This window comes from Colius striatus, chromosome 5, assembly GCF_028858725.1.
Source record: "Colius striatus isolate bColStr4 chromosome 5, bColStr4.1.hap1, whole genome shotgun sequence".
Lineage (NCBI taxonomy): Eukaryota > Metazoa > Chordata > Aves > Coliiformes > Coliidae > Colius > Colius striatus.
In genome coordinates, this window is record NC_084763.1 from 43,479,045 (window position 1) to 43,505,565 (window position 26,521).

The 26,521-nt window shown below is 36.0% G+C and overlaps 1 protein-coding gene across 4 annotated transcripts in view; it reads left to right on the forward strand.

Moving 5' to 3' along the window:
* The first annotated feature begins 2,124 nt into the window (after positions 1–2,124).
* DYNC2I1 (dynein 2 intermediate chain 1) overlaps positions 2,125–26,521 on the forward strand; it is a 30,324-nt gene continuing 5,927 nt past the window's right edge. The window contains exons 1-18 of one of the 4 annotated variants that reach the window (XM_061996475.1): positions 2,137–2,203; positions 6,264–6,317; positions 7,606–8,032; positions 8,593–8,645; positions 9,252–9,578; positions 9,880–9,938; positions 11,653–11,713; positions 13,489–13,566; positions 14,750–14,942; positions 17,157–17,259; positions 19,476–19,605; positions 20,108–20,219; positions 20,557–20,651; positions 20,967–21,096; positions 21,946–22,118; positions 22,649–22,811; positions 24,503–24,616; positions 25,502–25,563. In XM_061996475.1, the coding sequence (XP_061852459.1) occupies positions 2,189–2,203; positions 6,264–6,317; positions 7,606–8,032; positions 8,593–8,645; positions 9,252–9,578; positions 9,880–9,938; positions 11,653–11,713; positions 13,489–13,566; positions 14,750–14,942; positions 17,157–17,259; positions 19,476–19,605; positions 20,108–20,219; positions 20,557–20,651; positions 20,967–21,096; positions 21,946–22,118; positions 22,649–22,811; positions 24,503–24,616; positions 25,502–25,563 (2,349 nt within the window). In that variant the 5' untranslated portion in view covers positions 2,137–2,188. Of the gene's footprint in view, positions 2,204–6,263; positions 6,318–7,605; positions 8,033–8,592; positions 8,646–9,251; positions 9,579–9,879; positions 9,939–10,179; positions 10,271–11,652; positions 11,714–13,488; positions 13,567–14,749; positions 14,943–17,156; positions 17,260–19,475; positions 19,606–20,107; positions 20,220–20,556; positions 20,652–20,966; positions 21,097–21,945; positions 22,119–22,648; positions 22,812–24,502; positions 24,617–25,501; positions 25,564–26,521 lie in introns of those variants that run through there. The other 3 variants (XM_061996477.1, XM_061996478.1, XM_061996479.1) reach the window with 3 other exon arrangements.

Genomic DNA, 26,521 nt, shown 5'->3' on the forward strand with positions numbered 1-26,521 from the left:
TTTCCAGATAATGGAGCAAGTGAAGAAGATGGTATGTACACCAAGCCAGAGAAGAGAAAAGCATGTTGAAGTTAGTTGTATTAAAATTCCCAGGGCTTCAAAAAGCCTTATTTACAACATTTTTAATTCCAAGAAAACCAAGGGCATCCTTTTTTTTCTGTTGAGTAATACAACTGTATTGATATGATTCTAATACCCATTTTTATTAAAACTGTAAATCTATTGATGGGTTATTTTTTCCACTCCTTTGGTGACAAACCATAGTTTAATACATGGTGAAAACACTTAAACATGTACAAATTTTAGTTCTGTTATTCCAAAGGTGTTATTTCACTTGTGTTCGCATGCAGCAATTTGTTCCCTGGCTGAGGTTTGAAAAGTTCTTTGCAAACCCTCTAGTGGTGTCTGCCCAGATCTGTCACTTTTCTCTTTCCATAAAGCTGCCTGACTAGTGTACTCTAATTGGGGTAAGAAAAAGCACCTGGCAGCCACAGCTATTGTTTGGGTGTTTGGGGTTTTTTTTGGAATAAATACATAAGCATATTCTAAAAAATCCTACCTGGATGGTAGGACTAGAACTTGGAAAAAAAAAAAAAAAAGCTCTTTCTTCTGTCCACTCTTTGGTATCACTGTGCCATTTGCTAGTTTTAGTTATATGTATTTGCTATGTTGTTGTTAAAAACATAATTAACTTTGAGTACTTGAAGGTAGTTTTTGTCCTTCAGCCTCTCTGCATAGCACAGCATTTCTGTGGAGTATCCTTTATTAAGCAGGTGCCTAGTTTCCTATGTTGTTCACCACTTTGGCTAAGGAGCTCTAAGAGTTAATCCAAGATACCTTGTAAGTGCATTTTTATTGTTCCGGGGAAAAAGAGATAAAATGCTTATAGATTATTATTGCTCTGCCAAAGACAGCTAAATGATTCATAAGAATGTTCATCAGTAGTTCAGCATCCACGGATGATTACATTTAGTGGATGTAATTTAGCCCTTAAAGGTCATACTTACAGTTAATGGTGGTTTGGTGGTTGTTTTCTCCAAATTGCTTGCTTAATTTGCCTTTGCTTTTCTGCTACATGATAAAAGGAAAACATTTCATAGTCAGGACAGTGAGGCAACATTTACAGCATTTTTAATTTATTCTGGAAACATGAGATGCAACTGTATCAAAGCTTTCCTTGTATTTGTTAACTGACTATGGCCAAGGGGTTAAATATCATCTCTTTGAAGTCAGTGTGACAATGTTGAACTATGTCAAGAATGTTTGTCAAATGCGAAAATGCCTCTTACTTCTTTTCTCCTCCCTCAGCAGTTGTTTTTCTACAAACATTAGCAGTAACAGTTACAACATTTTTACTCTTAAAAGTAGGCAACAAAGTTAAGAGCGCCTAGAGGAAAAATCCCCCCTTTTTTTTAAATTGCGCGTTAATAGGTTGTAAATATTTGCTGTGAACATAGCACACACCTCTCCTGCAGGCAATCATCGTTTACCCGTGTTTGTTAAGCTGCCACTTTCTCTGTGCTGCAGAAAACACCTCCAGTACTTGTTACTGCGGACATATTAGTAACATTTTTATTTCTACTGATATTTTTCATACTTGCCTCTACCTAATGGCTGCGTAAACAGCGGGTTAAGTTCAGCATATCACCTTTACCCTTTATTTTTTCCACAGTAATAATGCATGACATTACTAAAAGTAAATCAGCTATAATCAGCAATGGTTTTATGATCTACTCAACCTATGAAAGGAGTGAACAGAAATACGGTCCTTTAAATGCTGCCTGGCTGAATGCCCCATCCCTGCCTCACAGGACGGCGCAGGTCCGACCCCACCCCAGGGCTCCTCCACCTGCTGAGACCCCCCTGGGCAGGAGCTGGAGGAGGAAATGCTTCCTGCACCCACGAAGGCATCCCGAACAGCCGCCTCTCGCTAAGGGCTGGAGAGGGCCAGACCCACTCTGGCCGCAGCAGAGCGACCTACGCCGCAAAACTCAACTCACTCCCTTCCCTTTCCCATGATTCTGTGCGGCGGCAGCATCCGCCCGTTCCACGGATCCATCGCTCGGCCGATCGGCTGTTTCCCCCTCGCCGCCTGTTGCTAGGCAGGCCCGGACGCAGTTGCCGCCGTTTCCTGCCCGCCCGGAGGCGGCCGCTGGCGGCGGGACGCGGCGCCTCGCGCGCTCCCGCCATGGAGGGTGACAAGGTGAGGGGCCGCGGAGGAGCGCTTGGGGCTCCGGAGAGCCGGGCGCGCTTGCCGGCGCCGCCGACGTCCAGCTCCTGGAGGCACCGCGCTACGGGCCGGCCCGCCGGAGGGCCCTGCGGCGGCGCTGGGGCCGGTGGCAGCAGTGCATGGCCGCCGCCCCGCCCGGCTGCTTCTGCTGCGGAGCCCTCGCCTGCCTCGGTCCTGTATGCATTAGGTACCTTCGTGCCTGACCCGGCCGCATTTGTGCCTCTGTCACTTGTGTCCCTTGGCATTGAATAAACCGGGGCATCTGTGGGAGCAAGGGCACGAAACGGGCCGTGTTTCTTCTGCTTGCCTGGGGCAATTCATGTCTCCCAGGTTTGTGAGCATGCCGGAGAAACTCTCAACCAAGTAACGGTAGTAAGGGAGTCCTTATTTCTCTGACGGAAGGATAAGGCTGTAGTAGCCACAAACCCTTCTGCAGAAGAGAATAGTTGGTTTATGAAAATATCCAAAGCTGATAATGTTTCAAATAAATTGTATTTAGTAATTGATCCTCCCGTAACAGCTAGTTGTTGAGGTTTAGTTCTTTAGAAACCCACATAACTTTTGCATGGTAGTGTTATGAGAAGTTTGTAACACTCCAGAATAAAGGCAATAAACCACTTGGGCATGTTAACATCAGTTATCATGTTACACACTCACTTGGAAAAGCAGAAGTATCAAATAACTTGTCTTACTGTTGTGCAAATCTGGATTTTGCAGGTAATTATTTTATGGTCATGCTGAGTAGGAAATAGATGGGAAATTAGAGTGTCTCTGCAGGTTATGTGAAGTAATATGTCAAGACCACTCTAAAAACTTTCAGATATCTTTTCAGTAACTGGTACATCGATTGTGCCTTCACTGAAATTAGATGAGTTAGTGGACTGTCGTAGAAGGTTAAGCTTTGATCTGAAATATTTCACATGTTTTGGCAATGACCCAGAGGCAGTCGAACCAACAAACACTGTATGAGAGAGCATTCTTTTGCTGTTTCTGTTCTATCAAATCAAGTCTTAGATTTTGTGAAATGAGCAACTCATACTGGAAATAAGAAAGACAATTATTTATATGTAAATAAAGTACTTTGCATTACAATCTAAACAAATTTACTTTTTTTTCTGTTTTTTTTCCCCTCTGGAATCATAGTTAACTGTGTTTTTAACTTAGTTAAAAATATAGCATTAAGCTTTGAAAACCTCTGTTTTTTCCAGGTTGTGGGTGAATAAACACTTCTTGAGTTTAGATGAAGTAGCAAATTCTCTTGTTCTGATGAGTTTGTAAGGCAACATGCTTACTGTTTAGTGTAAAGGACGGATTCTTAAGTGTCAAAAATTGTCATAGCACTTTTGAGTTCAACAAATCTGTGGCAATTTACGTAAATTGATGAGGTCCACGTGGATTAATTAAACTACACTGTGGTTTAAGTAACTAATCTTAATCGGGATTTAAGTGAGTATATAAGGACTTGTAAATTAGGAGACAGGTGAGAAACTTCAATAGATCCTTTTAAAGCTTATTTTAAACATTTATCTTTGTGCATGATAATTCCTTTACTTACAGACAGACAGTGGCCTCAAAGGTATTAAGATTCTTCATGGTTGATAAAAGATATCTCTTTTCCTATTTGTTTTGTTTGTTTGCTAGTCTTCCTGCAAAAGCAGAGAATTAAGTGGAAAATCATCACATACAAAGGCAACGGATAATAGTGGTGGTGGGAAGGTGAAAACTGCAGACCCTGGAAAACTGGCAGATGTCTTTTTGGGCAGTAGAGAATCATCTCTAAATTTTTGCTGTATGCTTTTTGCCCCCACTTTGCAATAAATCTCAAATTACCTAATCTGCTATTGTCTATTGATTATGCTGGTTTTAGGCTATTAACATCATTAGCATTCTTTGTTTGCTGCTGTGTACCTTAATATTATCTAAACCCAAAACATAATCATACGTATCATTATACATAATTTTAAATAGGTTACTATTAGAAACTATAATACAGCATTCTGGTTTCTTCCCATCTATGTCCTTCCAGCTTACCCTCACACAGGTTCTCTTGAGTTTCTTACACTTAGTTAAAGCTTCACTCAAGAAAATCTTTGTTTTCACTTTCTTACCTGACTTTCTGCAGTAGTAAATATTTGTGCTTTTATTTTTGCCTTTTTTAAGTATCAGAAGAAAATAAAGGACACTTCCTTTTTGTTACAAAGGTTGCTTTCTTGGTACTTCTGATTGACTTGAAGTTTAAAAAAAACAAGAATACTATTAAAATACAGCTCCCATCTAATGAATTACAAAAAGAATGGATACTATGTGTTTATTGTCTTCCACCAGTGCAGCTCATTGTTCAAATATTTATCAACTAATATTTTATTAATCTTCAGTAACTTCTACTGAATGTGAGAATAAGCATGTCCTGGTCATGTCACTTTGAGTATAGCCATCGTCCTTCAATGAACCAGTTAAAAAATATTTAATGGATAGAATTTCCTCATTTGCTTTAGTAGCCTCAAACAATGTGATTTTATTTATTTATTAAACTATTTAGCAGCAGCAAGCAGTTAAGGGGTATAACTGCAAATGAGGATAGAAATAATGTAACCTATTTAGTTAGGGAGAATTCTAGTGATACATTCTCCATGTGTTCTCTGATTATCTTAATTATCTTTTTTTATTTTACTTCAGTGCTACAAACAAATATTTCCTATGGCAGTCTACTTACATATGTAGTCTTCACCGTTTTAAAATACTGACAGGAAAAATAGTGCCAGCATTTTCTGAGATACGTGTAATTACTAAACCAGAGGCTTCTTTGGTTTGCTTGATATGCACAGTAATGTAACCATTTTTAACTGTTAGCATTTAAAAGTCTAACAAAAATGTGTTGTGGCTATGTCAGATCACTACTGATGGAAAAAAACCCCACATTTGTCATGGTATTTTTGGTTTCACTGCTTGCTGATGTTATTTGTCCCCTGAAATGTTCTTACAGCTGAGTTTTCGATGGCTCAAATGATATGTCTAAGAGGAAAATACTGTATTTACTGTTTGCTGCGTTCATGGATTCTGTGACTGGTTCTGCAGAAAAAGGTTCTGAGGATCCTGGTAGGCAGAAACTTGAATGCAAGTCATCAGGATTCTCTTCATATGGTTGTAGTTAACCACACACTGGTTATGTATGTCATGAGGGCCATAGATAACAGATTTAAGGAAGGCTATTCTCTACTCAGCACCTGTGAAGCCCATTCTGTAGTACTATGTCTGGTTTTAAGGCCTCTGGTATTAAAGTGATTCTAGAGTGAGGCACTGAGATGGCTGTAGGGCTGGAGCCTAGCTGTATATGGGAAGGAGGCTGAGGAGCTGTTCAGTCTAGAGAAAAGAAAGCTAGGAGAAGATCTAACTAGGGTCTTCAAGTGTCTAAAAAAGATCCATGTAAAATATGGAGCCAAATTCTTCTGTAGCTGTACAGTGAGAGGACAGAAGGTAGTGGCCCAAACTGTTAGCAAGGGATATTATGACTTGGTGTAAGAAAAACGTTTTTCATTGAGTAGTCAAGCCCAAGAACCAGGTTGTCCAGAAAAACTCCAACTTAAGATATTAAAACCTCACCTAAGTCCCAAAACAAGGCTTTGAAATTAGGTTTAATAGAGAAGGACGTTGAACCTAATGACATTGATACATTGATTACTTTCCAGAAGTGGCCTGACTCTGTGTTCTTTTGTTATCGTTGGAAGACCAATTTTAAGTACTCCTAGAAGGGCAACACTATTATCCAAAATAGGCACTGACCTAAAAATTGGGTACCATGTGTGTACAGACCTAGGTAGCCCAGTAGAAGTCTGAGCTTAAGGCCTCTTCCAGGTCCAGTCAGATCAGCTATTCTGTAAGTGTACACATTATGGCTAAATAAAGTTAATGTTTACATGACAAAATTCAGTGGTACTTGCCATATATACCCCGATCCTTTTGTTTGGAAAAAACTATTAAATTATTTACTTCTCTTTGCAAATTCATTAGTCTTTTGCTCTGTTTTCTGTTGTAGAGAAGAACCAAAGAAGATACTTGGAAATCAGAAGAACTTAGGAAACATCTTAGGGTGATTTTATTTTATTTCTACGTGTTTGATTTTAAGTTACCTTACAGCAGTGGGATTTATTGATGGTCTAAACATAGAAGGTTGACTGCTTGTTCTGCTAGTTGCTTTGGCTTGTGGGATCTCAAATAGGTCTGTAAGGCTGTTTTTTTGGTACACCAGACACTTGAAATCTGCATCTTTTGCAGATCTTCTGTGTTCCTTTGATAAACTAAAACATCTTGCATGTTAATTCATTACTTAGCTTTCTATCAATTATATTTCAAAGCTCCACATTATTTCAGTGTCAATGGCACAGTATAAGTACTTTGTATTTTTCAGACATTCAGTAACATTTCTACTACTTCCATGTGGGCTAAAGCAAACAAATTTGTATTGAAATGCTTTAATTGCAACAGAAGTGGTGTGATTGGACTTTCATTTCTGAGAAACAGATGGATAAAGTTTAATTCACTTTACTCATTGACTAATCAACGCAAGTTCTGTTTGTTCTGTATTGAGTAAATAGCTGAGATCATGGATCAAATGAAATCATTGCTGCTTGCTTCAGGAAGGTTAAAATATCATTTTGTATGACTTTTACAAATATAAGAATAGTTGCATCCTCGAGAAATCTAGGCCAAAAACTTTTATTTCACATTTTTTATATGCTGCTTTCTGTTCAAGGAGAAGCTAATCTTCTATTTTAAAGGCACCCACTTATCTATCATTATTGCTGATATCTGTAATATATTTTACAAGATGACACAGTTTCTATCTACATGAACTAACAGCTTTAAGATGCTTAGTTCAGTCTTTTCAACCTATCTCTAAACAGTTCCACAGTAAATTTTCATTTTTTACCAAATTCTTTTCAAATACATTGATAAAGCAAATTATTTATTTAATGTAGTATGTTAACAATTTTGCAAAGAAAGCCTAGAAATATATCAAAATTTTAATATCATTTGAGAAATTAAATTCATAGTTAACAATCCACTTTTTTTTTAACTTGAATATACTATATCAAAATAGAATGCTGAGATACAAGCTAGAACATAAGAGGTTCCAAAGAAACACAAGGAAAAACTTCTTCACTGTGAGAGTGCTGGAGCACTGGAACAGGCTGCCCAGATGGGTTATAAAGGCTCCTTCTCTGGGGACATTCAAAACCCACCTGGACGAGCTCCTGTGTGGCCTACTCTAGATGGTCCTGCTCTGGCAGGGGGGTTGGACTAGATGATCTCTCGAGGTCCCTTCCAGCCCTTGAGATTCTGTGATTATAATAATAGATTTTTTTTTTTTTTTTCAGACATCAGAAGCAGATAGTAAAAATGAAGACCAAAAGCACAGAGAAAAGAAACTGCAGAAAGAGAAATCTGTTTATGACACAGACACTCATAAACACGAACGCAAAGACAGAGGGAAGAGCAAGGAAAGAACAAAAGAGCGAGAGAGGTTTAAATCTAGTGAAAGAGACAGAGATAAAATGAGAGAGCGAGAAAGAAGAAAAGAGCACCAGAGAGAAGAAGACCGAGTGAGATACAAAGATAAACTTCATGAGTCAAGTTTGGAGAAGGAAAGATACAGTATATCAAAAGGCAGAGAGAGCAATAGAGAACAAGACAAAAAGCATAAAAGACATGAGATAAAGCAAATAGACACACAAGATAATCTGAAATCATTTGAAGGAAGAGATAAAGAACATCACAGAAGAAGAGAAAGTAGGCATCATTTAGGTAAGTTGCTGTCATACTTTGAATATTTGGAATTTAGATAAAAATACTCAGAAACTATACCCTCTCTATACAGAGAGGATGAATACAGGCAGGTGTGAGTACCCACTGAAATGTATACCCTTATGGAATCTTCTAATAACCTAGTTTTATTTTGGTGCTTTTAAAGATATTGATGCTCGATTCCCTTCCTCTGAAGAGAGTGAGTGTCACTGGTTTTGTTGGTCAATTGATGTGAAGAGAATAAGTACCTTCCTGCCTGGACATTCTTTACTGAGTGGTGTATTTGAATCCTCAGGTTGCAAGGTGATTGATGATGTATGATTGAATAGCATGTGCCACTACTCTTATTGTTACAGAAGTCTGAGAGCAGAGAGACTCGTTAGGAAAGAAAAAAGAGTAACTGGCTTTGGAGAGAGTTTCAACAGAGTATTTTTTTAGAAAGCTCTTATATTTTAGAAAACCCATGTCTCTGAAATACTATTTCTTCACAGTAGAGTTAGTTAGATACAGAGTTTGAGTGTAATAAAATTTGTGCATTAATTTATACATATATTTTCTAGAGGAAGAGAAAAAAAGAAGTAAAGAGCGAGAAAGAAGACATACAGAAAAGAAGGTAAAAGAAGGGAAAGGAATTAAGTGTTTCATAGTGTAATAAGATTGTAGAATAACAAAGAAACTGGATCAGACTCCAGTTCCTTAGAAATCAAAGAAATGCATAGGTAATAAAGTCCTCACAAGTGTACAAACCAAAAAACAACAAAACATTTCTAAGCCATTCTGTTTTAAGGACATACCACATTATTTTTCTAAGTAAAATAAAATTTGCATAGAAAACAGAGCTTTGTTTTTGTACACTAAAATTTTCTATCTGCTGTTTATGCGTTTATTACAAGGGGTTTGCAAAGAACATATCCTATTTTGTTAGACCATCTAGTAAACAAATAATTGATTTTTTTTCTGTGGAGAATACATAATCCAAAGAATTTTCTGGAGCGAAGTGTATTTTGTGCCAGAAGAAATATCAGAAATCAGAATGTCAGAATCTCAAGTGATACAATAATTTGAAATTTACCATCGTAGGATTAAAAACAATACTAATGCCTGGAAGATCCACATACAGAAAGAGATTAGTTGCTTCTAATGGTCAAAAATAGATTTGTGAAGATAAAACAGTCTTGGAGAACTTTTTAACCCTTTAATGTTTTTTGTCTCTTTCCAGGATAATGACACCAAAAAGAGCATTGACAAATTTTTAGCCTACAAAATTGAAGAAGTTGAACGTGTACACAAGTTCCAGAAAGATCAAGAGTTGGATAAAGAGAGAGAAAGAAGACACAGAGAAAATAAAGAACATTCTATTAGGCCAGGAAAAGAGAGGCTTTCAAAAGAAAGAAGTCATAAACATTATGAAAAGGATGAGGAAGAAAAACATAAATCAAAGAGATCTAGAGAAGGATCTTCTCATAGAGACAGAGAAGGACAACTAGCAGACGTTTATGAGAGGGTAAAAAGTAGAGAAAATGAAAGAACAAGGCGTGATTTACGGGTCAGTTTTGTTTAAGACTTTAAAACATTACCTTATAATTTTAATTGTTGATATATTGCCATTGATAATGTGAATATCTTTTGTGCGTGTTCACGTTCTTTGCTTACCATATCTGTAAGGAGATTATTCTGATGTCAGTTCATATACAGTGCTTCATAAGAGCAATGATTGAGGAAAAAAATTAGTGTCACTGACACAATTAATTAGAAGCCTTTCTTAATATCACTACTGCTAGTACAGATTAATACACATCTTTTCTCGCAGCATTTCTGGCACATGAATATCATGACTTCTTTTACAGAACAGTGAACACAAAGAAGAGGACAAGATTCAAGAACAAATGAGCCCTCAGCATGTAAGGTAAATTCAGAGATTTAAAATGACTATACAATGTATAGATTCAGTCACCACAATAACAGCATGAATCTCAAGTGTCTATGCTGAATGTAATTTTTTTCACAAGCACTTTTTACAATCCTATAGAATTTTAAAAAATCTGTCATTTACCTCTGAGAGGATTTATCGTAAAATGTATTTGTATTTTTTTATTTTTTCCTTCCGCAGCATAGCAGGAGATATTTTGCAGTCCTTGCAAATTATATATATATATTAATCTGGGCACTTAGTTCGAGAGACAGAAATGCTGTATTGTAGCACATGGAAATCCACAGTGTGCAGTCATGTGGACACGTGTAAGTTCATGATGAACTACATAGGACTCTCATGTTGTTTATTTTAATATGAATATCTCTGCTTAGTTCCTACTCTGCATGGTATCTGAAACATTAGATATATACAGCAAGTTCAGTGTTGTATGTGAAAAGGAAAGATCCAGGTCATCTTCAGTAGGATCAGCAAAATTTCAGGATGATATTTCTAAGCTTTGTTAGTAGCAAATATATAAAATCTTACAGAAGTTCTTTATATATTCTGATTCTCTTTGCATTCTTTAATGCTTCAGCCATATGAAATTGCTATACAACTTTCTGAAGTATAACTCTGTGGATATGTTATCAGCCACAATTCTCATTCTTAAACCCTGGTTTAGCTTCTTAGCTAAATAGAAGATTGGCATGCTTGCTTCTGGGGACACTGACAGAGAGGTCACTGCCACTATTGGCTAAGTATTACTACTACTTAAGCATGGGACAGATCACTTCAGTCATAATGAATTTGTCATTGTGGAAGCGTACAAAAAAAGAGAAATATTTCAGGATACCTGTGTTGGGATGCTTCCTAGTAATAGCACTCAGCTGTGTCAAGCAGGGCCAAATATACTGGTTATATTTTAAAGCTGTTGCTGATGGGGTGTTGTGGAAGGGTAATTGCTTGTGTGTAGCTGGGAAAAAGAAGCTATCCATCTCTGAATGGCAAGGAAAGCAGTATGGCTTTTTGAGGTGTCTTGGATCCCTGGTCCAGCTGCAAGCTCTGACAACATTGAATTGTTCTATTTTTTATGAGAGGATCCAGCCATATTTTTGTTTTTATCGATGCTTTTTCATATATTCATCAGTCCCAAAAGCAGTATGTATGAATACCCTTTTACTCAAAAAGTCGGAACATTCTCTTCTTTATATGACCAATGGTTGTTGACTTCCTCCTGCTCTCTGACTCCTCCTGATTGTACTGTCCTCATAAATAAAACCTCCGAATTAAAGACTGAATTTCAATGCCAGTTTGTAATTTATAGCTTTGGAGCATGTTACACCATCCTGATCTGTTTGCTGCAGATAATAATGCAACTAGTAGATATTTGAGTTTAATAGGTTTTTTCCTCTTTAATTTTTCTTCTGTTTTGATGCAACCTTAGGCATTAAATTTGGACAAGAGTTTTGCAGTTCTTAGCTGATAAATTGCTTAGCTGTTTTGTTATCTTTTTGTATTATAAATAGAGATCCATAAAAATATTTTTAGAAATTTGTTATTTGATTGGAAATTGTCAACCATTATTTTTCATTTTCAGGAAAAAAACCCATATTTTTTCTAAAAAACTAAAACCTCCAGAAAACAAAGCAGAAATAAAATGAGTGCTTTCTTCTGAGTTAATCAATAAAATTGATGTTTTTGTTTTCAGTAGGACTGTAAGAGATAAAGGACAGCTCATTGAAAAAGAGGAAAGGGACACAAGACAAGAGGTATTGATTTTGTAACTTAGAATGTTACATTTTTCTTGGGTTTAATAACAAGTACAATCTATTCTAAGATAAGATTTATGTATGTGGGCTTCAGATATTTCCTTACCTGGGTACAGCATTAGAATATTGATTTATACTGTATAAACTTGCTGAGCATTGAAGGTAGCCATGTGTTCAACTTTATTTCAGTGTCTTCTATGCTTGAAAAAAAATTCTCAATAATTGGATGTTTAATACAAATAATTACACATAATTGAGGTATATTATTTCTTTCTAGAAACATCTGGCATAGGCAAATAACATGTAATGTAAGCCAAGTAAAATGCAACTAGCATGTGTCTTAAAACAGTTGCCATAAGTAAGAGGAAAGTGTTTTTACATGTTTAAATGAACAGGTGCAGACTGAATCAAGTTTTCAGCAAACCTGAAGTGCATGCTCTGTAGGCTTAGGTTTATATGGACCAGTCTGTGCAGATACAGCCTAATTTTACCAGAAAAATTTTGAAAGTATTTTGCATTATTTTCAACTGTTTGTAGCCATCTACTAAAATCCAAATTGTGTTTTGGAATGTTACAGGATTATGGTCCTGATCTATGACAAATTAGTTGTACCTAATGAAGACATCTTATTCCATATTGTCATGTTATGGGAAGCCATGTATTTTTCAGCCACGTATTGTTTAAAACCATACTAATTAGTATTAAAACCTGTTTGTTTTCATTCTGAGAAAAACTTATCTTTCAAGGCGGTTCGAAGATCTCTTTTTTTCTTCTAATTTCCAAGATGTTTCCATTAGTGTTGTTTTAGTGCTAGCGTTTAGGTCAAATACTTCTTTCGAGTTTTCTTCCCCTAATGAGCTTGTTTGTCTCTTCTCTTAATTTTGCTGACCTATACAGGAGAAATTCTTAATTCTTCCCATCACTCTTGCAGCTATCTCTTTGTTTCAATTTGCATTATATTTTCTTGACCAGAGTTGCACACAGTACTGAATGTGAATTTCCATCAGTACCTTGAGTACACGACATAAATACTTATCTGTTTGTGAAAGAAGTAATTTTCTTGACATATTGTTGGATTTAGTCTGCACAGCAATTAACACTATGACCAACAGTCATCCTGGATCAACTAATATATCCAAACTGTTCTCTTCCTCTGTTGTTTCTAACAGCTGAGATTCCAGGTAGCAGCTGGCATTGATGCTAACCTTTAAGGCCTGGATTCAGCTCACTGTTAGGTGTGAATTGTCTGCAGGGAGGTCCCGAATTTCCTTTGTAGTTTGTGGAGAGAAATAGGTGATTTTGTTGTTTAATATTTGGTCTCCTTTTCCATTATCTGCTCTGTCTTCATTGGCACTAGGAGGCAACCTAGGAGGATGGGGACCCCACTTAAGACCTGACTCAACAGGGGTAATTAAATAAAATTCCATGAGTCTGGACTTTGCAATTGAATTTCTTCATACATTTGTTAGTCCAAATGCCACAGTTATCCAGGTATTCCATCATGACTTCTTAATATGGCTTTTCTCCCTTTACAAATACTGGTAGGAAAACTGTTGGCCTTCTTGAGATGGTTGAGTTCCATCTTCTCGTGTTGTTATTTTAAGTCAGTAGTTACTCACTTGTTAATACCTTTTTTTTTTTCTAAACTGTATTTGTTGTACATTTGCTTAAAAATGTAGAAATCTCTGAATAACAACAGTTCATCTATGTAAAAATTTGGCAGGTAAAGCTTTTTTTAAGATTATTTAACAGTTGCGTTTATTTCTCTTGTTTAGGAAATGAAAAATACACGCATCTATAATTCAGACACAGGATTTGATGACTTTTCAGCAAATTATGAAGACGATTTTGAAGTAAGTAAAAGCAGATGATTGTCCTTTTGAAGTAATTCCCATATATCAAAATAGGGATTAACTTTCTTGACAGAAATTAAAATTAGAGGATGATATAGGTTTTACTTTTTTTTTTTTTGTTGACAGTGACCTTAACTTGGCTAACAGTAGATAGTAAGTAACTAAAATGTTATATAGAAACTCTGCTCTATATGTCCTTAGTTTTTTGGGAACCAGCTTTTGCTTTTGAGTTGAAGTCTTCACATGATGCTCTTTCCATCTTCCTGAATTTCAGTTACTTAAGTGATTTTTCTGTGAAAAATGCTCAACTTGAATAATGGGAGCAAATAATGAATTTCAGGAGGAAAACAGAAGGCTTATTGTTTATCACATCAAAAGCATTGTAGAAAAATGCATTGCCACACAGTAGTGCCTTCACTAATTTGTTTAGTTGAACTCTCTTACTTTTATCTCTCCTTTATTTCCTTTAAAGTTATTAAGACAGAAGAGTGTGTTGAAGGTGTTTTCGTTGCTAGTTGAACCAGATACACCTTTATCGGAGCAAAAATGTATCTCCACGTGCTTTAGGAGTGCTATGCACTGTTGAACTGTTTGCTATAGTAGCCCTTTACTGTTCAGTCACGAGAAATGGGCACATTTAAGACTTGTTCATACCATTTGTGTTAGGTAATTGTTTTAGCATGAGATGACTTGTCTTAGGAAAAAAATTATTTGAGAATGAGCCTTATGCATGGACTTGCAAACAGGTAATATGGTAGTTTAGTGAATTTGAGCCCACAGTTGAAGGGCAGCTTAAATTAAAGCTATGAAACGACTTTATACTGTAAAGCATTTATGCCACTGAAAACTGTAATTTTATTCCTTTAAAGAACACGTAATTCCCTTAAACATATAGGTCTTACTCTAGGGTTTGGTTTTGTTTTTTTAAAAGGTATCTGTTTTGGACACTGAAGACCAACACTGTGAGATTGTCTGTTCTTCGTTAAAATTACCATACAAGACACGCACCATTTTTTTTTCTATCAAAGTTATTTAAAAATGCCTTTCAGTTAGAAGATTTATAGCCATCTGTATGAGAATTTTATTTTTATATTGCAGCATTTTACCATTTCTTAAAAAGATCTTGAAAAATATGCCTATAATCCACATTTATCAGTTATTGAAAGTCTTGTTACTTTTAAAGGATTATGAAGATGATTTTGAGGATGATGACAAAAGTGGCAAAGAAAGAGATGCAGAAGAAAACCTAAGTGAGATTCCATTTTCCAGAACATCAGAAATTGAAGAAATTAGAAGAGCAATTAGTGCAGAAAATGATAGAATTTGTACTTCACTGCCAAAGAAAATTGAAAATGAAACAAAGGAACCAGTCATGGGTATGTGATTAGATACCAGTCTTTTTTTATTAAATTTATGAGTAACACATGCGGCTTAAGAGTAAACAGGCTACTTTTTCTAGAAGTCTGCTTAAAGGCAGAAATCTGGTCCTCTGGATGAGTCACTTTTGTTTGTGGGTAAGTACTGTAACTTTCACATTCCAAAAGAATGATTCATAGGCATTACTAATCATTTAAAATGTGAAGTATAAAAATTTACAGACTGATATTTAATGTGTCTTATTTTGCACAAGAGGAAAATATGAGAGTCTGGTTTTCAAAAACTGGAAGAGTGCTAGAACAGTTTGGGGCTGCCAGTGACATTCATTTGCCTTTTAAGAAAAGTTGAAGCCACTGCTCTGTGTGATAAGGCCACAGAATTACAGATACTGCTTAAATATGTAGCTCTATATGACTTTAAATGCCGGTTTTTGGTTGTAGTGATTTTTTTTTTAAATGTGACTGTGGAATTGTTGTCTTTTATTCAGTTGATCTGATACCTATGAGTGCCAGATCTACTTATTTAACCAACTACAACTGTGGTTCCCCTTTGCACTCTTCACTCATGTGAATGGCAGCATAGAATTGCCATGCAAAAGAATCTTAAACAGCTTTTTACTCTAGTTCATATAAAGTTAGTACAGTCACAGAAGAATAACATGGAGTTTAAGTATCAGTAGATTTTTGGTTAAGTAGTCATTCCAAGTCAGAACCAGTATAATGTAATATGAATTTCTTCTTGCAGAAGATTTATGAAATTGCTATTATGTTTCTAACAAACAACATGGAATCAGGAAAACAATTCTATTAATACTATAGATCTAATGAACAGGATGGAATTTTGGTATAGAGTCAGATTTTTAAATGTTGAATTTTAGTACTTAGAGCTTTATTGTAAATTAAACAGATTCACAAAATCTTAAGGGTTGAAAGAGATCTCAAAAGGCCATTTAATCCAAGCCCCTGCCAGAGCAGGACCACCTGCTCATGACCAGTAGGTCATACAGGAACTCATCCAGGTGGGTTTTGAATGTCTCCAGAGAAGGAAACTCCACAACCCATCTGGGCAGCCCATTCCAGTGCTCCCTCACCCTCACAGTGAAGAAATTCTTCCTTGTGTTTCTTTGGAACCTCTTAAGTTCCAGGTTGTACCTGTTGCCCCTTGTCCTATCATTGGACATCATTGAGAAGAGCCTGGCTCCATCCTCCTGATACCTGCCCTTTACATATTTGTAAGCGTTAGTGAGGTCACCCCTGTCTCCTCCAAGCTGAACAGCCCCAGCTCCCTCAGCCTTTCATCACAAGGGAGATGTTCCACTCCTTTAATCGTCTTTGTGGCTCTGTGCTGAACTCTCTTCAGCAGCTCCCTGTGCTTGAACTGAGAGGCCCAGAACGGGTCACAATATTCCAGATGTGGTCTCATGAGGGCAGAGTAGAAGGGCATAAGAACCTCTCTCAACTTACTGCCCACACCCCTTCTAATACACCCCAGGATGGCCACGAGGCCACGTTGCTGAGTCATAGCAATGACTTTTAAAAGTTTACAAGCATTTTACACTTAAAAAGGCAGTCTTCCTCTGAAACAGTAAAACATCATTGGTCCTTACTTAGAAGTTGGATATTAAGGTCAATTAGCTACCATCTAGCCAGGAAAGGGAATAAAATTGACATGACATTAAATACTGTAGTTATTCAATTAAGTATGGTTTTTAAAGCAACAGTTTTCAATGTTTTGTTTATTCATCCAAGGACATCAGTTCAGCTTCTGGTGATGATGTTCTCCACTAGCTGTAGTGATGGGTCCTTATTTAGAGGTGTCGCATGCAAGTGATGAAGTCAGTGTGAGTTTGATATGGTTTCTAGAATTGGTCATAGAGCATTTTTCTGTACATGGGGAATGAGGGACCTGCTAATGGCGGGAGAAAGAAAAAGGCATTTTCTGCATCATAATCTTCTAAAAGAAAAATGATAATGTTTAGTCATTTTGAATTGATTGGTAAAGGACCATAATAAGAGAAAAATGCTGGCCCAGTGTTGAAGTTCAAAAGCTTGCTGTCTTGATGAACGCACTCAAACACATTGTGTAATGTGCAAACTAGTAACTTTTAGTAGCTGTGTCATAATAAATCTATTGCTTTTTAGACTTAATGCTTTACATTTTCATGAACTGTGAAGTGTGAATTATAGCACTAACAATGCTTTATCATATCACAGAAAGGCAATACCCTTCTGTCAGAAACTCTTATGGTGGAATATTCATGGATTTTCAATTGGCAAACCAACGACAAAGTGGCCGAAGTATGGCTAGTAAGCAGAAGTAAGTGTATTTCAAATAATCCACACAAAATGGCAACTCACTCCGAGATGTGATTTTTTTTTTTCATATTGGAAATATGTGAAGTTTATAAACTTGTGGCTTTTAGAGTAAAATATTATTTTGTAAGCTAAAAGTAATTAGTTCTTCAGTAAGTATAATTTATAGGCTGTGCTACGTGTCATTTTATAACAGAAATTTGTCTATCAGTTTAAATCATTAGAGAACGAGTTGCTAGGATTATCATTTCTCTATATGATTCTTCAGTCACTTCATTAGATGTTGACTCACAGTACTAAAGAGCAAGCCTTTCAACTGCACTTAGGGCTCTCCAGAGCTGTACTTTCTTGAAACAGTGAAGGCCCTTTGTGGTATATGCTGTTGCCAATATAGCATGTTCCCTTTCAGGAATAATGCCAGTTGACGTAAAAATATATTATTACTGATCTAAAATTGATCTAGATTTGAGTCAGCTAAGACAGCTCAGTATTAAAGAAATTGATGCTTATTTCTTGTGTAACTTAGCAGGAACTCCATATTTATCTGAAGTACTGTATATACCTCTAGTTTTGTGGTGTATCAGTTGGACGCTTAAAGCAAGAATATTAAGTTTTGTTGATAATACTAGATTCCACTGCTTTGTGGCTGCACATCATTGGCTAATCTTCACATAAGGGAGATTTTATTTTCTAGGCTAATTCACTTTGCCTAAATTTTTATGTCCAAATTTTACATGAGTTCATTGTCTAGGCTTCCTGTCTAGACACTGGAGACAGATGAGGAAATTCAGGAAGGCATCTCTCTGAAGAATTGCCTTCTGAAATGTTTATCAGTCTCTCCCGATTATGTACTATGACTGATTATGGCTATGTATACAACTTTGTATACACGCTAACAACATGTGTAGCCTGTGAAGATAACTATCACCTTCATGGAATGAGAAAGGGTTTGTGGAATGTAATGCCATGATAATACATTACTACCAGTAAATATGCTGAAAGCACGTCATAAATGAGCTGTGTCTCTTTGGGAGTTGTAAGTATTAATATGAGGTGTATTAGTTTATTTTAAGGATTTTTCTGCATGTATCATTAAGATTTGTAACTAGGAAGCACCTTTCACATGTTTGGATTAGATCTCAGCAATCTGTGCCCACATTACTTATGAACAGGTGGTATTTTAGGAAGTAGAAGTAAAAATAAAATTTAGGTAAGAAAGTGCAATAGATGTCATCAAGTTACAAAAAGATGTGAAAATTTTCCTTACACGTAAAGATCCAGCTTAAAATATTGGAGGAGAAATTTCAGCTCATGTGGAATATGCATCTGTGAGACTGTTCAGATCTGGAATTGCTAGAGACCCATAATTGTGTCTGGTTTGTATTTATATTAAGTGTTTTTTTAAAAGCCCTGAGAACACAAGAGAGAATGGGCGACTACAAGAATTTTCTCTTTGTTGAGGAATCGATAATTTAGCAAGAGTGTGGAATTAGCTTGTTAACAGCCATCTGTATGTAATGGAAGCAAGTTAACTCTTAAAAATATTGTAAAAATTTGAGGACATTAGATAGGTGTATGCATTTTCATCATCCACTTATCCATACAAGTGGAGTGTAAAGAATTTTTTTGTAGTTGATGACAATATTTTAATATATCATATATAATTTTTGCTTGTCAGATACAGTATACAAAGGTAGACTTGTATATTTAAGAATCAAAGTTTTATTTGTGAGCAAAGATGAAAAACTTAAGAATTGAGGTAGGCAGAAAGTTAAGGGAAACGGGATAAGGCAGTTGAGATAACTTTTATCATTCCATCAGGCAGATTTGGGAAGATGGAAAGATTTAGCATTTCATAGGACAAAGGCATTAATCGGCTTCCTCACAGAACAGCCTTTCTATACATAGGCAAGATGATCATACTAGGCTTTGATAGTTTAGGCTTAATAACAAACCACATATATTTGCCATTTGCAATCAGTGTTTTGTTTCAAATATGATCATTATCGCAGCTTAACATTAAATGAGAACTCATAACACTGCTATATGTATTTTTATTGATATATTTTTATCTTTTAGTTTTGGTTCAGCTTCAATACACATGGATCAAAGGATTGTTAAATCTTTGTTACTGTACAAATTCAGGTTGTTTTTCTTTTGGAATACCTAATATCTGGTCTTAACCATTTTTGTATTTCTCTCTTGTAATTCATTCTAAAGAAAGCGGAGTTCAGAACTTCTCCCACTAATTGATCTGGACTTCTCAGTTAGTTTTTCATTGTTGGATTTGCCTCCTGTAAATGAATATGACATGTATATCAGGAATTTTGGTAAAATGAACACTAAGCAGGTGGGTAACATACTTAGTAATATTTAAATCCTCAAAGTGCTGATTCTTGTTCTAGAAAAGAATTTTCCATACAAAAGAGAGTTACTAAAGCTGATAGGGCAGTAAAGTAATAAATTAATAATTTTCATCACTAACCTGTAATTACCATAAAGCAATAGTATCAAAACATTTCAACCAAGCAGGCCATTTCCATTTTCTGTGTTAGAAGAGGACTCTCTTGTGTTTGCAAAGGACTGTCTTTATGTCTGTGGCTCACTATCCCAAGTACACTGGGTTTACTGTTTAAGCATCATGTAAGACATTCTGTATTTTTGCAGTAGGTCTGTCACTCTTGTGAGAAACATGGTAAAATGTGCATGCAGGAAACGGTGATACACTGTTAGCATACTTAGGTCTGAATTAACAAACAGAAGAGGTTGAACTCATCAATTTTAAAGCAACTAAGTTTTATTCAGTTATTTGCCATATCACCCACGTATTCATCACTATCGTTCTATTTTAGGCGTATGTTCAATGTAATGAGGACAATCTTGAGAGAGATACTCAGACTGAAGAAGTTGAGACATTGGAGAAATGGACACAGCATCCAGGCAAAAGTGCCATTGTATCTGGAGGTGAAGAACATTTACATTTTATTTATGGATATATTTAAGTAAACTTTCTCGTTTGAACCCACTGATTGTCAGAATTTGTAATGTGACAGGCTGCGTTGATAGCAAACTGCTTCACTCTGAATCCCCTTGTGGAGGGGATGGAGAATAACTGGCAGAAATAAGTTGTTACTTCTAGATTGCTGTTTCTGTTGGCAGCAGATGTAATTCCCCAACAGTTCTTGTTCTTCAGTACTGTTATTTCTGCTGATAAATTGATTCCTGCTACTCTCTTCTAACTTAAAAATTACATCTTTCTTATGGTTTTCTTAATTGAATCCCTTTTTGGTTTTTTTCTTAGGTCCCACAACCAACCAGGATATATCAGTGAATGGAACTCCAACACCTAAAATTGATTCACAAAGATTAACAAATTTCCTCCGGTCTGCTTGCAGGGTAAACTGATGTACTTAATATCCCTTATGAGTTGTGTGCATAAATATACAGTGTGATAAATTGCCTACAGTACTTATTCTGACTAACTTAAATAAATTATTTAAATACTACTCATCATCAGTGCGATTCATCTCTTTGCAAAGTAATGGAACCAGAGTTATGCAACTTACATCTGTAGAGCTGTATTTGCAAAAAAAACCCAAAAGAGTTGATAAAATTTTATTAAATTAATCTGCACACTTAGAAAGCTACAAGTAGCAAAGCTGAAAGATAAGACAACCCTTTTATTTCTGTAAATGTAATTGTATTTGAAAGGTGATTGCTGTTTTGCTGGAGGAAGATCAAGTTGCAACAGAACCCAGATGGCAACAGAGATCTCGACAAACCAGTCTGTCTATAAGTGACAGCTGTTTCCAGTTAAATACTAACCAGCCTTTCCTCCATGGTAAGAGAAATTTATTCTACACCTTGTAGTATACTGTGTGAACTCTTCTCCCTTATGCAAAACATAATGCTTTTGGTCATGACTGAAGTGCAAACAGCACATATCAGGACATATAGATGGTGTAAAGTCCATTTTTCTTTTAGTTGCTCTAATCTTACTGTGACTCTACGCAGATCGGATTCACACAGGGAACATCAGAACATCCTAGCTGCTGTGAAACCAGAAATAAAGCCAGTGATTAGCATAATACAGGGATGTCCTAGATGGAATTTCATTTAGGCTCTTTCTGCTGACAGTCAGGCTAAAGTTGCAAATAAAGCAAGGTTATTGGACAGGAAGAGTATAGCCTGATATATTTGAACTGCAGTTAAATCTTCTGCATATAGATAGTAGATGATCAGATGAAAAGAAAAATAAAACATCTATAATTATGTTAGGAAACGTATGGTTTTGTGTTAAAATAGGTATTACTAAGAAGAACACACAGGATGAACCAGGAAAAAAAAAGTGCTGTTTCCTGTTTCAGACTTAGCTTAATTTTCAATATGTATATGGATATAAGATCAAATTGGCTTTTTTATGCCAAGAATACTTATTCTAATTAAACATCCTTGCTCTCTTCCTGTTTGCTTTCTGCTTACTTCTGGTTTTTAAAATTCTTTCTCTAGTCCCTCCTTTTGTCTTGCATAGTATCAAAAGCAACCCACTATTAATAGAAATATTCTTCATAATTAAGCGTTAGCTACTTTGGTTGTTGCTATAGCAGCTAAATATGCTTTTTCATCTGAAGTTATTTACTTTTTTATTTATTGCTTTCCTTTCTTGTTGTTTATTTTTTTAATGGTTTAGACCGAAAAGTCTCTTGCCTCCATTTCTCTCAAGTTCAGAGGCAAACACTACTTTCTGTTCATGGATTACCTGAAAAGGCAAGTGTTGGTTTACTGAACAGAAAGAGCATCATATGTGTTTGGAACATTTGGCAACCCTCCAGTCCTCAGAAAGTTTTAATATGTGACTCAGAGGTATGTTTTAATGACATTGTATGTTTGCTCATTGAACAAAACAGTTATGTATATTTTAGTTTTTTGTCTTGCTGCAAGATATATCGTATTTTGAGAAACACATTTGAGCCTCGTGAGCAAAACACTAGTCTCATTCCATTTTGTGCTCTAATACTAGAATGTAGTGATGGTCATGTTGTTTTGATGGGCTTTTTAAATTTTTACTCCATTTCATGGTTGTAGAGTGAATGGAAGTAGAACAGCTGGTTCAGATGTTGTCAGGACTTCTCTCTACCCATCACTATCACACAGTTAGCTGAATGACCTCCTTCAGCTTTGTGGCAGTAGATGCAGATTACACAATTCTCTTTAAATGGGAAGGGCTATCAAAAGTCTTGTATCCTACTTCCCCTTTAGGTAAATTAGTCTTCTGCCATAAACACCTGTAATCTGTCTTTTCTCAATTTGCAGAAGAATAAATATATTTCAGGCTTTTCAAAACATTGGCCTGTATTATAGTATCAACCATGCATATTTTTACTATTTAACAGGTGATATGTTGCTGCTTTAGTCCTAATAAAACAACATTAGTTTTTGCTGGAACAACAGATGGTTCATTGTTGGTGTGGGATCTTCGAGAAGACTCCAGAATGCGCCTTCAGATGATGATCAATGGAATTGACTGGACATTTAGAGTTCCAACATTTTCCACTGGTTAGTGTCCTTGCTTTCTGTTTAGTCATTCTGTGTGATGTGAAACAATGCCACTACTAATTCTTCTAAGAACACTTTCTCAGTAGCCTGGTTTAACCAATTCAGAGGTAATATTTAGTCTAGTAAAGATTGCCAATCAGTAGTAGCTGAAAAGAAATATAAGACAGCTCAATATGAATCATGCAGTGAGAGTAGAGGGGTGATAGACCTGATGTAGAACCTAAGGAATGCTATAATATTAAAGTGGACTATTCAGCTATTACCTCATATGCAATTATTAGTTTGGGCAGTTTTCATCATATTATCTCCCTTAATAAAACCTACAGGGAGTCAATTACTTCCCTGGTCCTGCTGACAGCACTATTTCTGACACAAGCTAGGATGCCATTGACCTTCTTGGCCCCCTGGACACACTGCTGGCTGATGTTCAGTTTTCTGTCAACCAACTCTTGCAGGTCCTTTTCCTCTGGACAGCTTTCCAGCCACACATCCCCAGATCTGTAGCAGTGCATGAAGTCGTTGTGACCCAAGTGCAGGACCTGGCCCTTGGCCTTGTTAAACCTCATGAAATCAGAGGTCCAGGTCCCTCTGAAGATCCTTCCTGCCCTCAAGAACACTCTCACCCAGCTTTGTGTCATGTGCAAACTTAATGTGGGTGGACTTAACCCTCTCATCCAGATCAGTGATAAGGATATTAAGATTTTAAAAATAAATTTCTTATAAGAAGTCCTTTTTCATGCATTTTTCCTCCTCTTTGGGGAGTGTGTGCAGGTGCTACCATTTAATTTACATTGAGGTATTACTCAATGTACTCTCAGAAAACCTGTCACAGACATGGGCAAAATCTTTTGTTTGATCTGATTGCAGTAGCCATAATGAAGTAAACATTAAGTTTTTTTTTAGAAGACCAAAGATGTTTGAGCTTGTGTTGCACAATGGGCTAGTGGTCAGTGTATACAGTTTCATTTAGTTACCTAGATAAGCAAGCATGTTTTTTTAATGCTGTGTACTTAGAAAGTTTTATGCCTTTAGTCTGAAATGAAATTAGTTTCAGTTCACAGAACAAGTCCAGAAATCAAGAATATCCAAGGAATATAAATTGAAATTGCTTTAAATAAACATTTATTTCAAAATGTTATTAAAGGGTAAATGCATATTTTCTTGTGATAAATTGTTTGTTTCAGCCTAGTTGCTTTCTAATAAATAATCCTCTGTAAGAGTAATTTTTCTGGCATTTTGTCTTTTCTATAGTCAGCAGTAATTTATTTCTACCTCCATTATTTATGGAGCTTGAAATTAAGTAATTTTTTTCATGATAACCCTGAAATGATGGATTTTAATAAAATGTCTTGTACAGTGGCATAAATGGTGCAGAAGGCATTTGGAAAATGAGAAATAAATACAAATGGTGAAACATTATTATCTAGTAGTATTTTGTTAATTTAGGAAACAGTTTGTGGTATTGTTTGAGACTTGTACCAAGGATTGATGGTTTTCTTATCATTATTCTCTATTATTTTATGTATATTTTTCATTTTATCTATATTATATATTACGTATATTATTATTAAACTTATTATTTACCATTCATTGTAATCATCGTTCTCCCATATGCTGAAAAGTGATTAGGGTTTTGATTGTTTTTTGTTGAAAATAATAGAGTGTTTACCTTTTATTATCTTTAATTACAGATGGCATTCTGCTCTCAGTAAACCACACCTCTCCCATACTAGCAGTGGAACCTGTCTCAACCTCTCTCTACACTGATAAGAATTATGGTCTCTTAAGCCTCTCTTATCAAGAGGGTATGTATGTAAGCTGCTCTTCAAAGCATCAATATATCTGAGTCTTTTAGATATCTAGTGAAACAAATATATCATAGCCAAAATCCAGTTTATAATTCTATTCTGCCTTTTCATTTTGTCTGTAATATCAGTTGCACACAACATCCATGTTTGCATTCTGCTCTCATTTGTATGTAATGTTCATTCAGGGCAGTTTCACATCAGATGTGGGTGCATGCTTGTTATAATGTCTGTTTTCAAGACAATGTTTTGTTCTTCCATGGTAAAACAAGTTATCACTCAAAAACTACTTTTAGAGAAATGGTTTCTTTAATTAGTGTTTCTTTAATGTCTTTAAAGAAATCAGAATTTCTTTAGAGAAGTATTAGTGCTCCTGTAATGTCTAAAAAACCCACCCTATCTAACAAAGTGGAGCAACTTACTTTTATCTGACTGTATGTGACTGTACTTGGTTGTTCTTCCTGTGTCTTTTGCATAATTTTTAATGACTAACCTTTACAAAGAAAGTTTAATCCTCAAGACCTCAAGCAGTGAGGCTTACTTTCATTGCAGATTTTCACTTGGAAATCCATAGTAGTCCAAATAAATGCTGCATATTGCAGGTTCTACAAGATTTCATCTATTGCACTTTATGATCTGTTCCAAAGTCTATGCAGAAGCCAGATGTTTTAAATGATGTAGACAGGGAACATCCACCTCTCTGGTAGAACAAACTGAATGGACTAGTTTAATACTTTTTTCTTCTTTGCTGGAATTTAGGGGGCTTTCCATTTCTAGGCAGCTGAGATCATAAATGTATTAACCTAGGAAATGTTTCAAATCCTTTGATATTGTTCAGGGTGAAGGTCAGTGTATGAATATAAATTATTACTATTCCTTCCATAGAAATGTCAGGCCCTCCATTTCAGATAGCTTCAATGGATGAAAATGGAACCCTCAATATGTGGGTGAGTTAATATATGTATGGTAAGAGAGAATATCCCATGTTGGAATAGTAAAATACTTCTTGAAATATAGCAACCCAAGTTCAGGATTTCTAATGAGAATTTCCTGCCTGAAAAGCACAGCAACACTAGCCATTCTATTGGAATTTTCCTCAAAATTTTTTACCTGGCTTCCTAATGCCATGATGTTGTCTGTAGGCAAAACTATTAATCAGGTACTTGAATTCATGAAAACAGGCCGTCTGTAGTTCTGCTTCCTAAGAATATGTTAATATATTTCTATGAATTGAATGGTAGACCTCAGTTCTCTTTCACCCACCTGTGTTATTTGAATCCCAGTGGTGCCACAGACAGTACTGAGTGTATGTGAGAAATGACATTCAGAATTTATATAAAATAAATGTTCAAGAGTCATAATGTGTAAATCTATATAAGATTATCCTGACTAAAATATTGATGGGCAGGTAAGCACCAGGTCTGTTGCTCTTAATTATTGTTCTGACAATTCTTTCTCTCGGATATTTTCAGTCGTTTTCTTAAACGGCTTTGGCCCAGCTGCTGAACCTGTTGTTTACATCTGAGTTGATCTGTCTTGAGGAACTGAATGGCTCAGTGAATGATAAGGGGATAAAAGTATTTCACTTCTATATTGCTACTTAAATCCCTTAAAGCTCAGTAGCAACTTCAGTAGCAACAGATCCAGGCCAAATAATCTACCCTTTCTATTAGTTGAGTAGTGAAAAGTACAGGAAATGTGTTATAATTCCTCATTTGAGGGGTTAGGGTGGGTTTTTTTTGTGATTTACCAAACCAAGAAGATGCCACATTTTGCTTTCCAGCAGGGAAAATTCAACAGATAGGTGAAGCTGTTTTTAGCATCACAGACATTGGTGGGAGAGAGAATCTACCTGGAATCTTAGTAATGTTATACCTACCTGTCTAAATGTTGCTTAGTTTATAC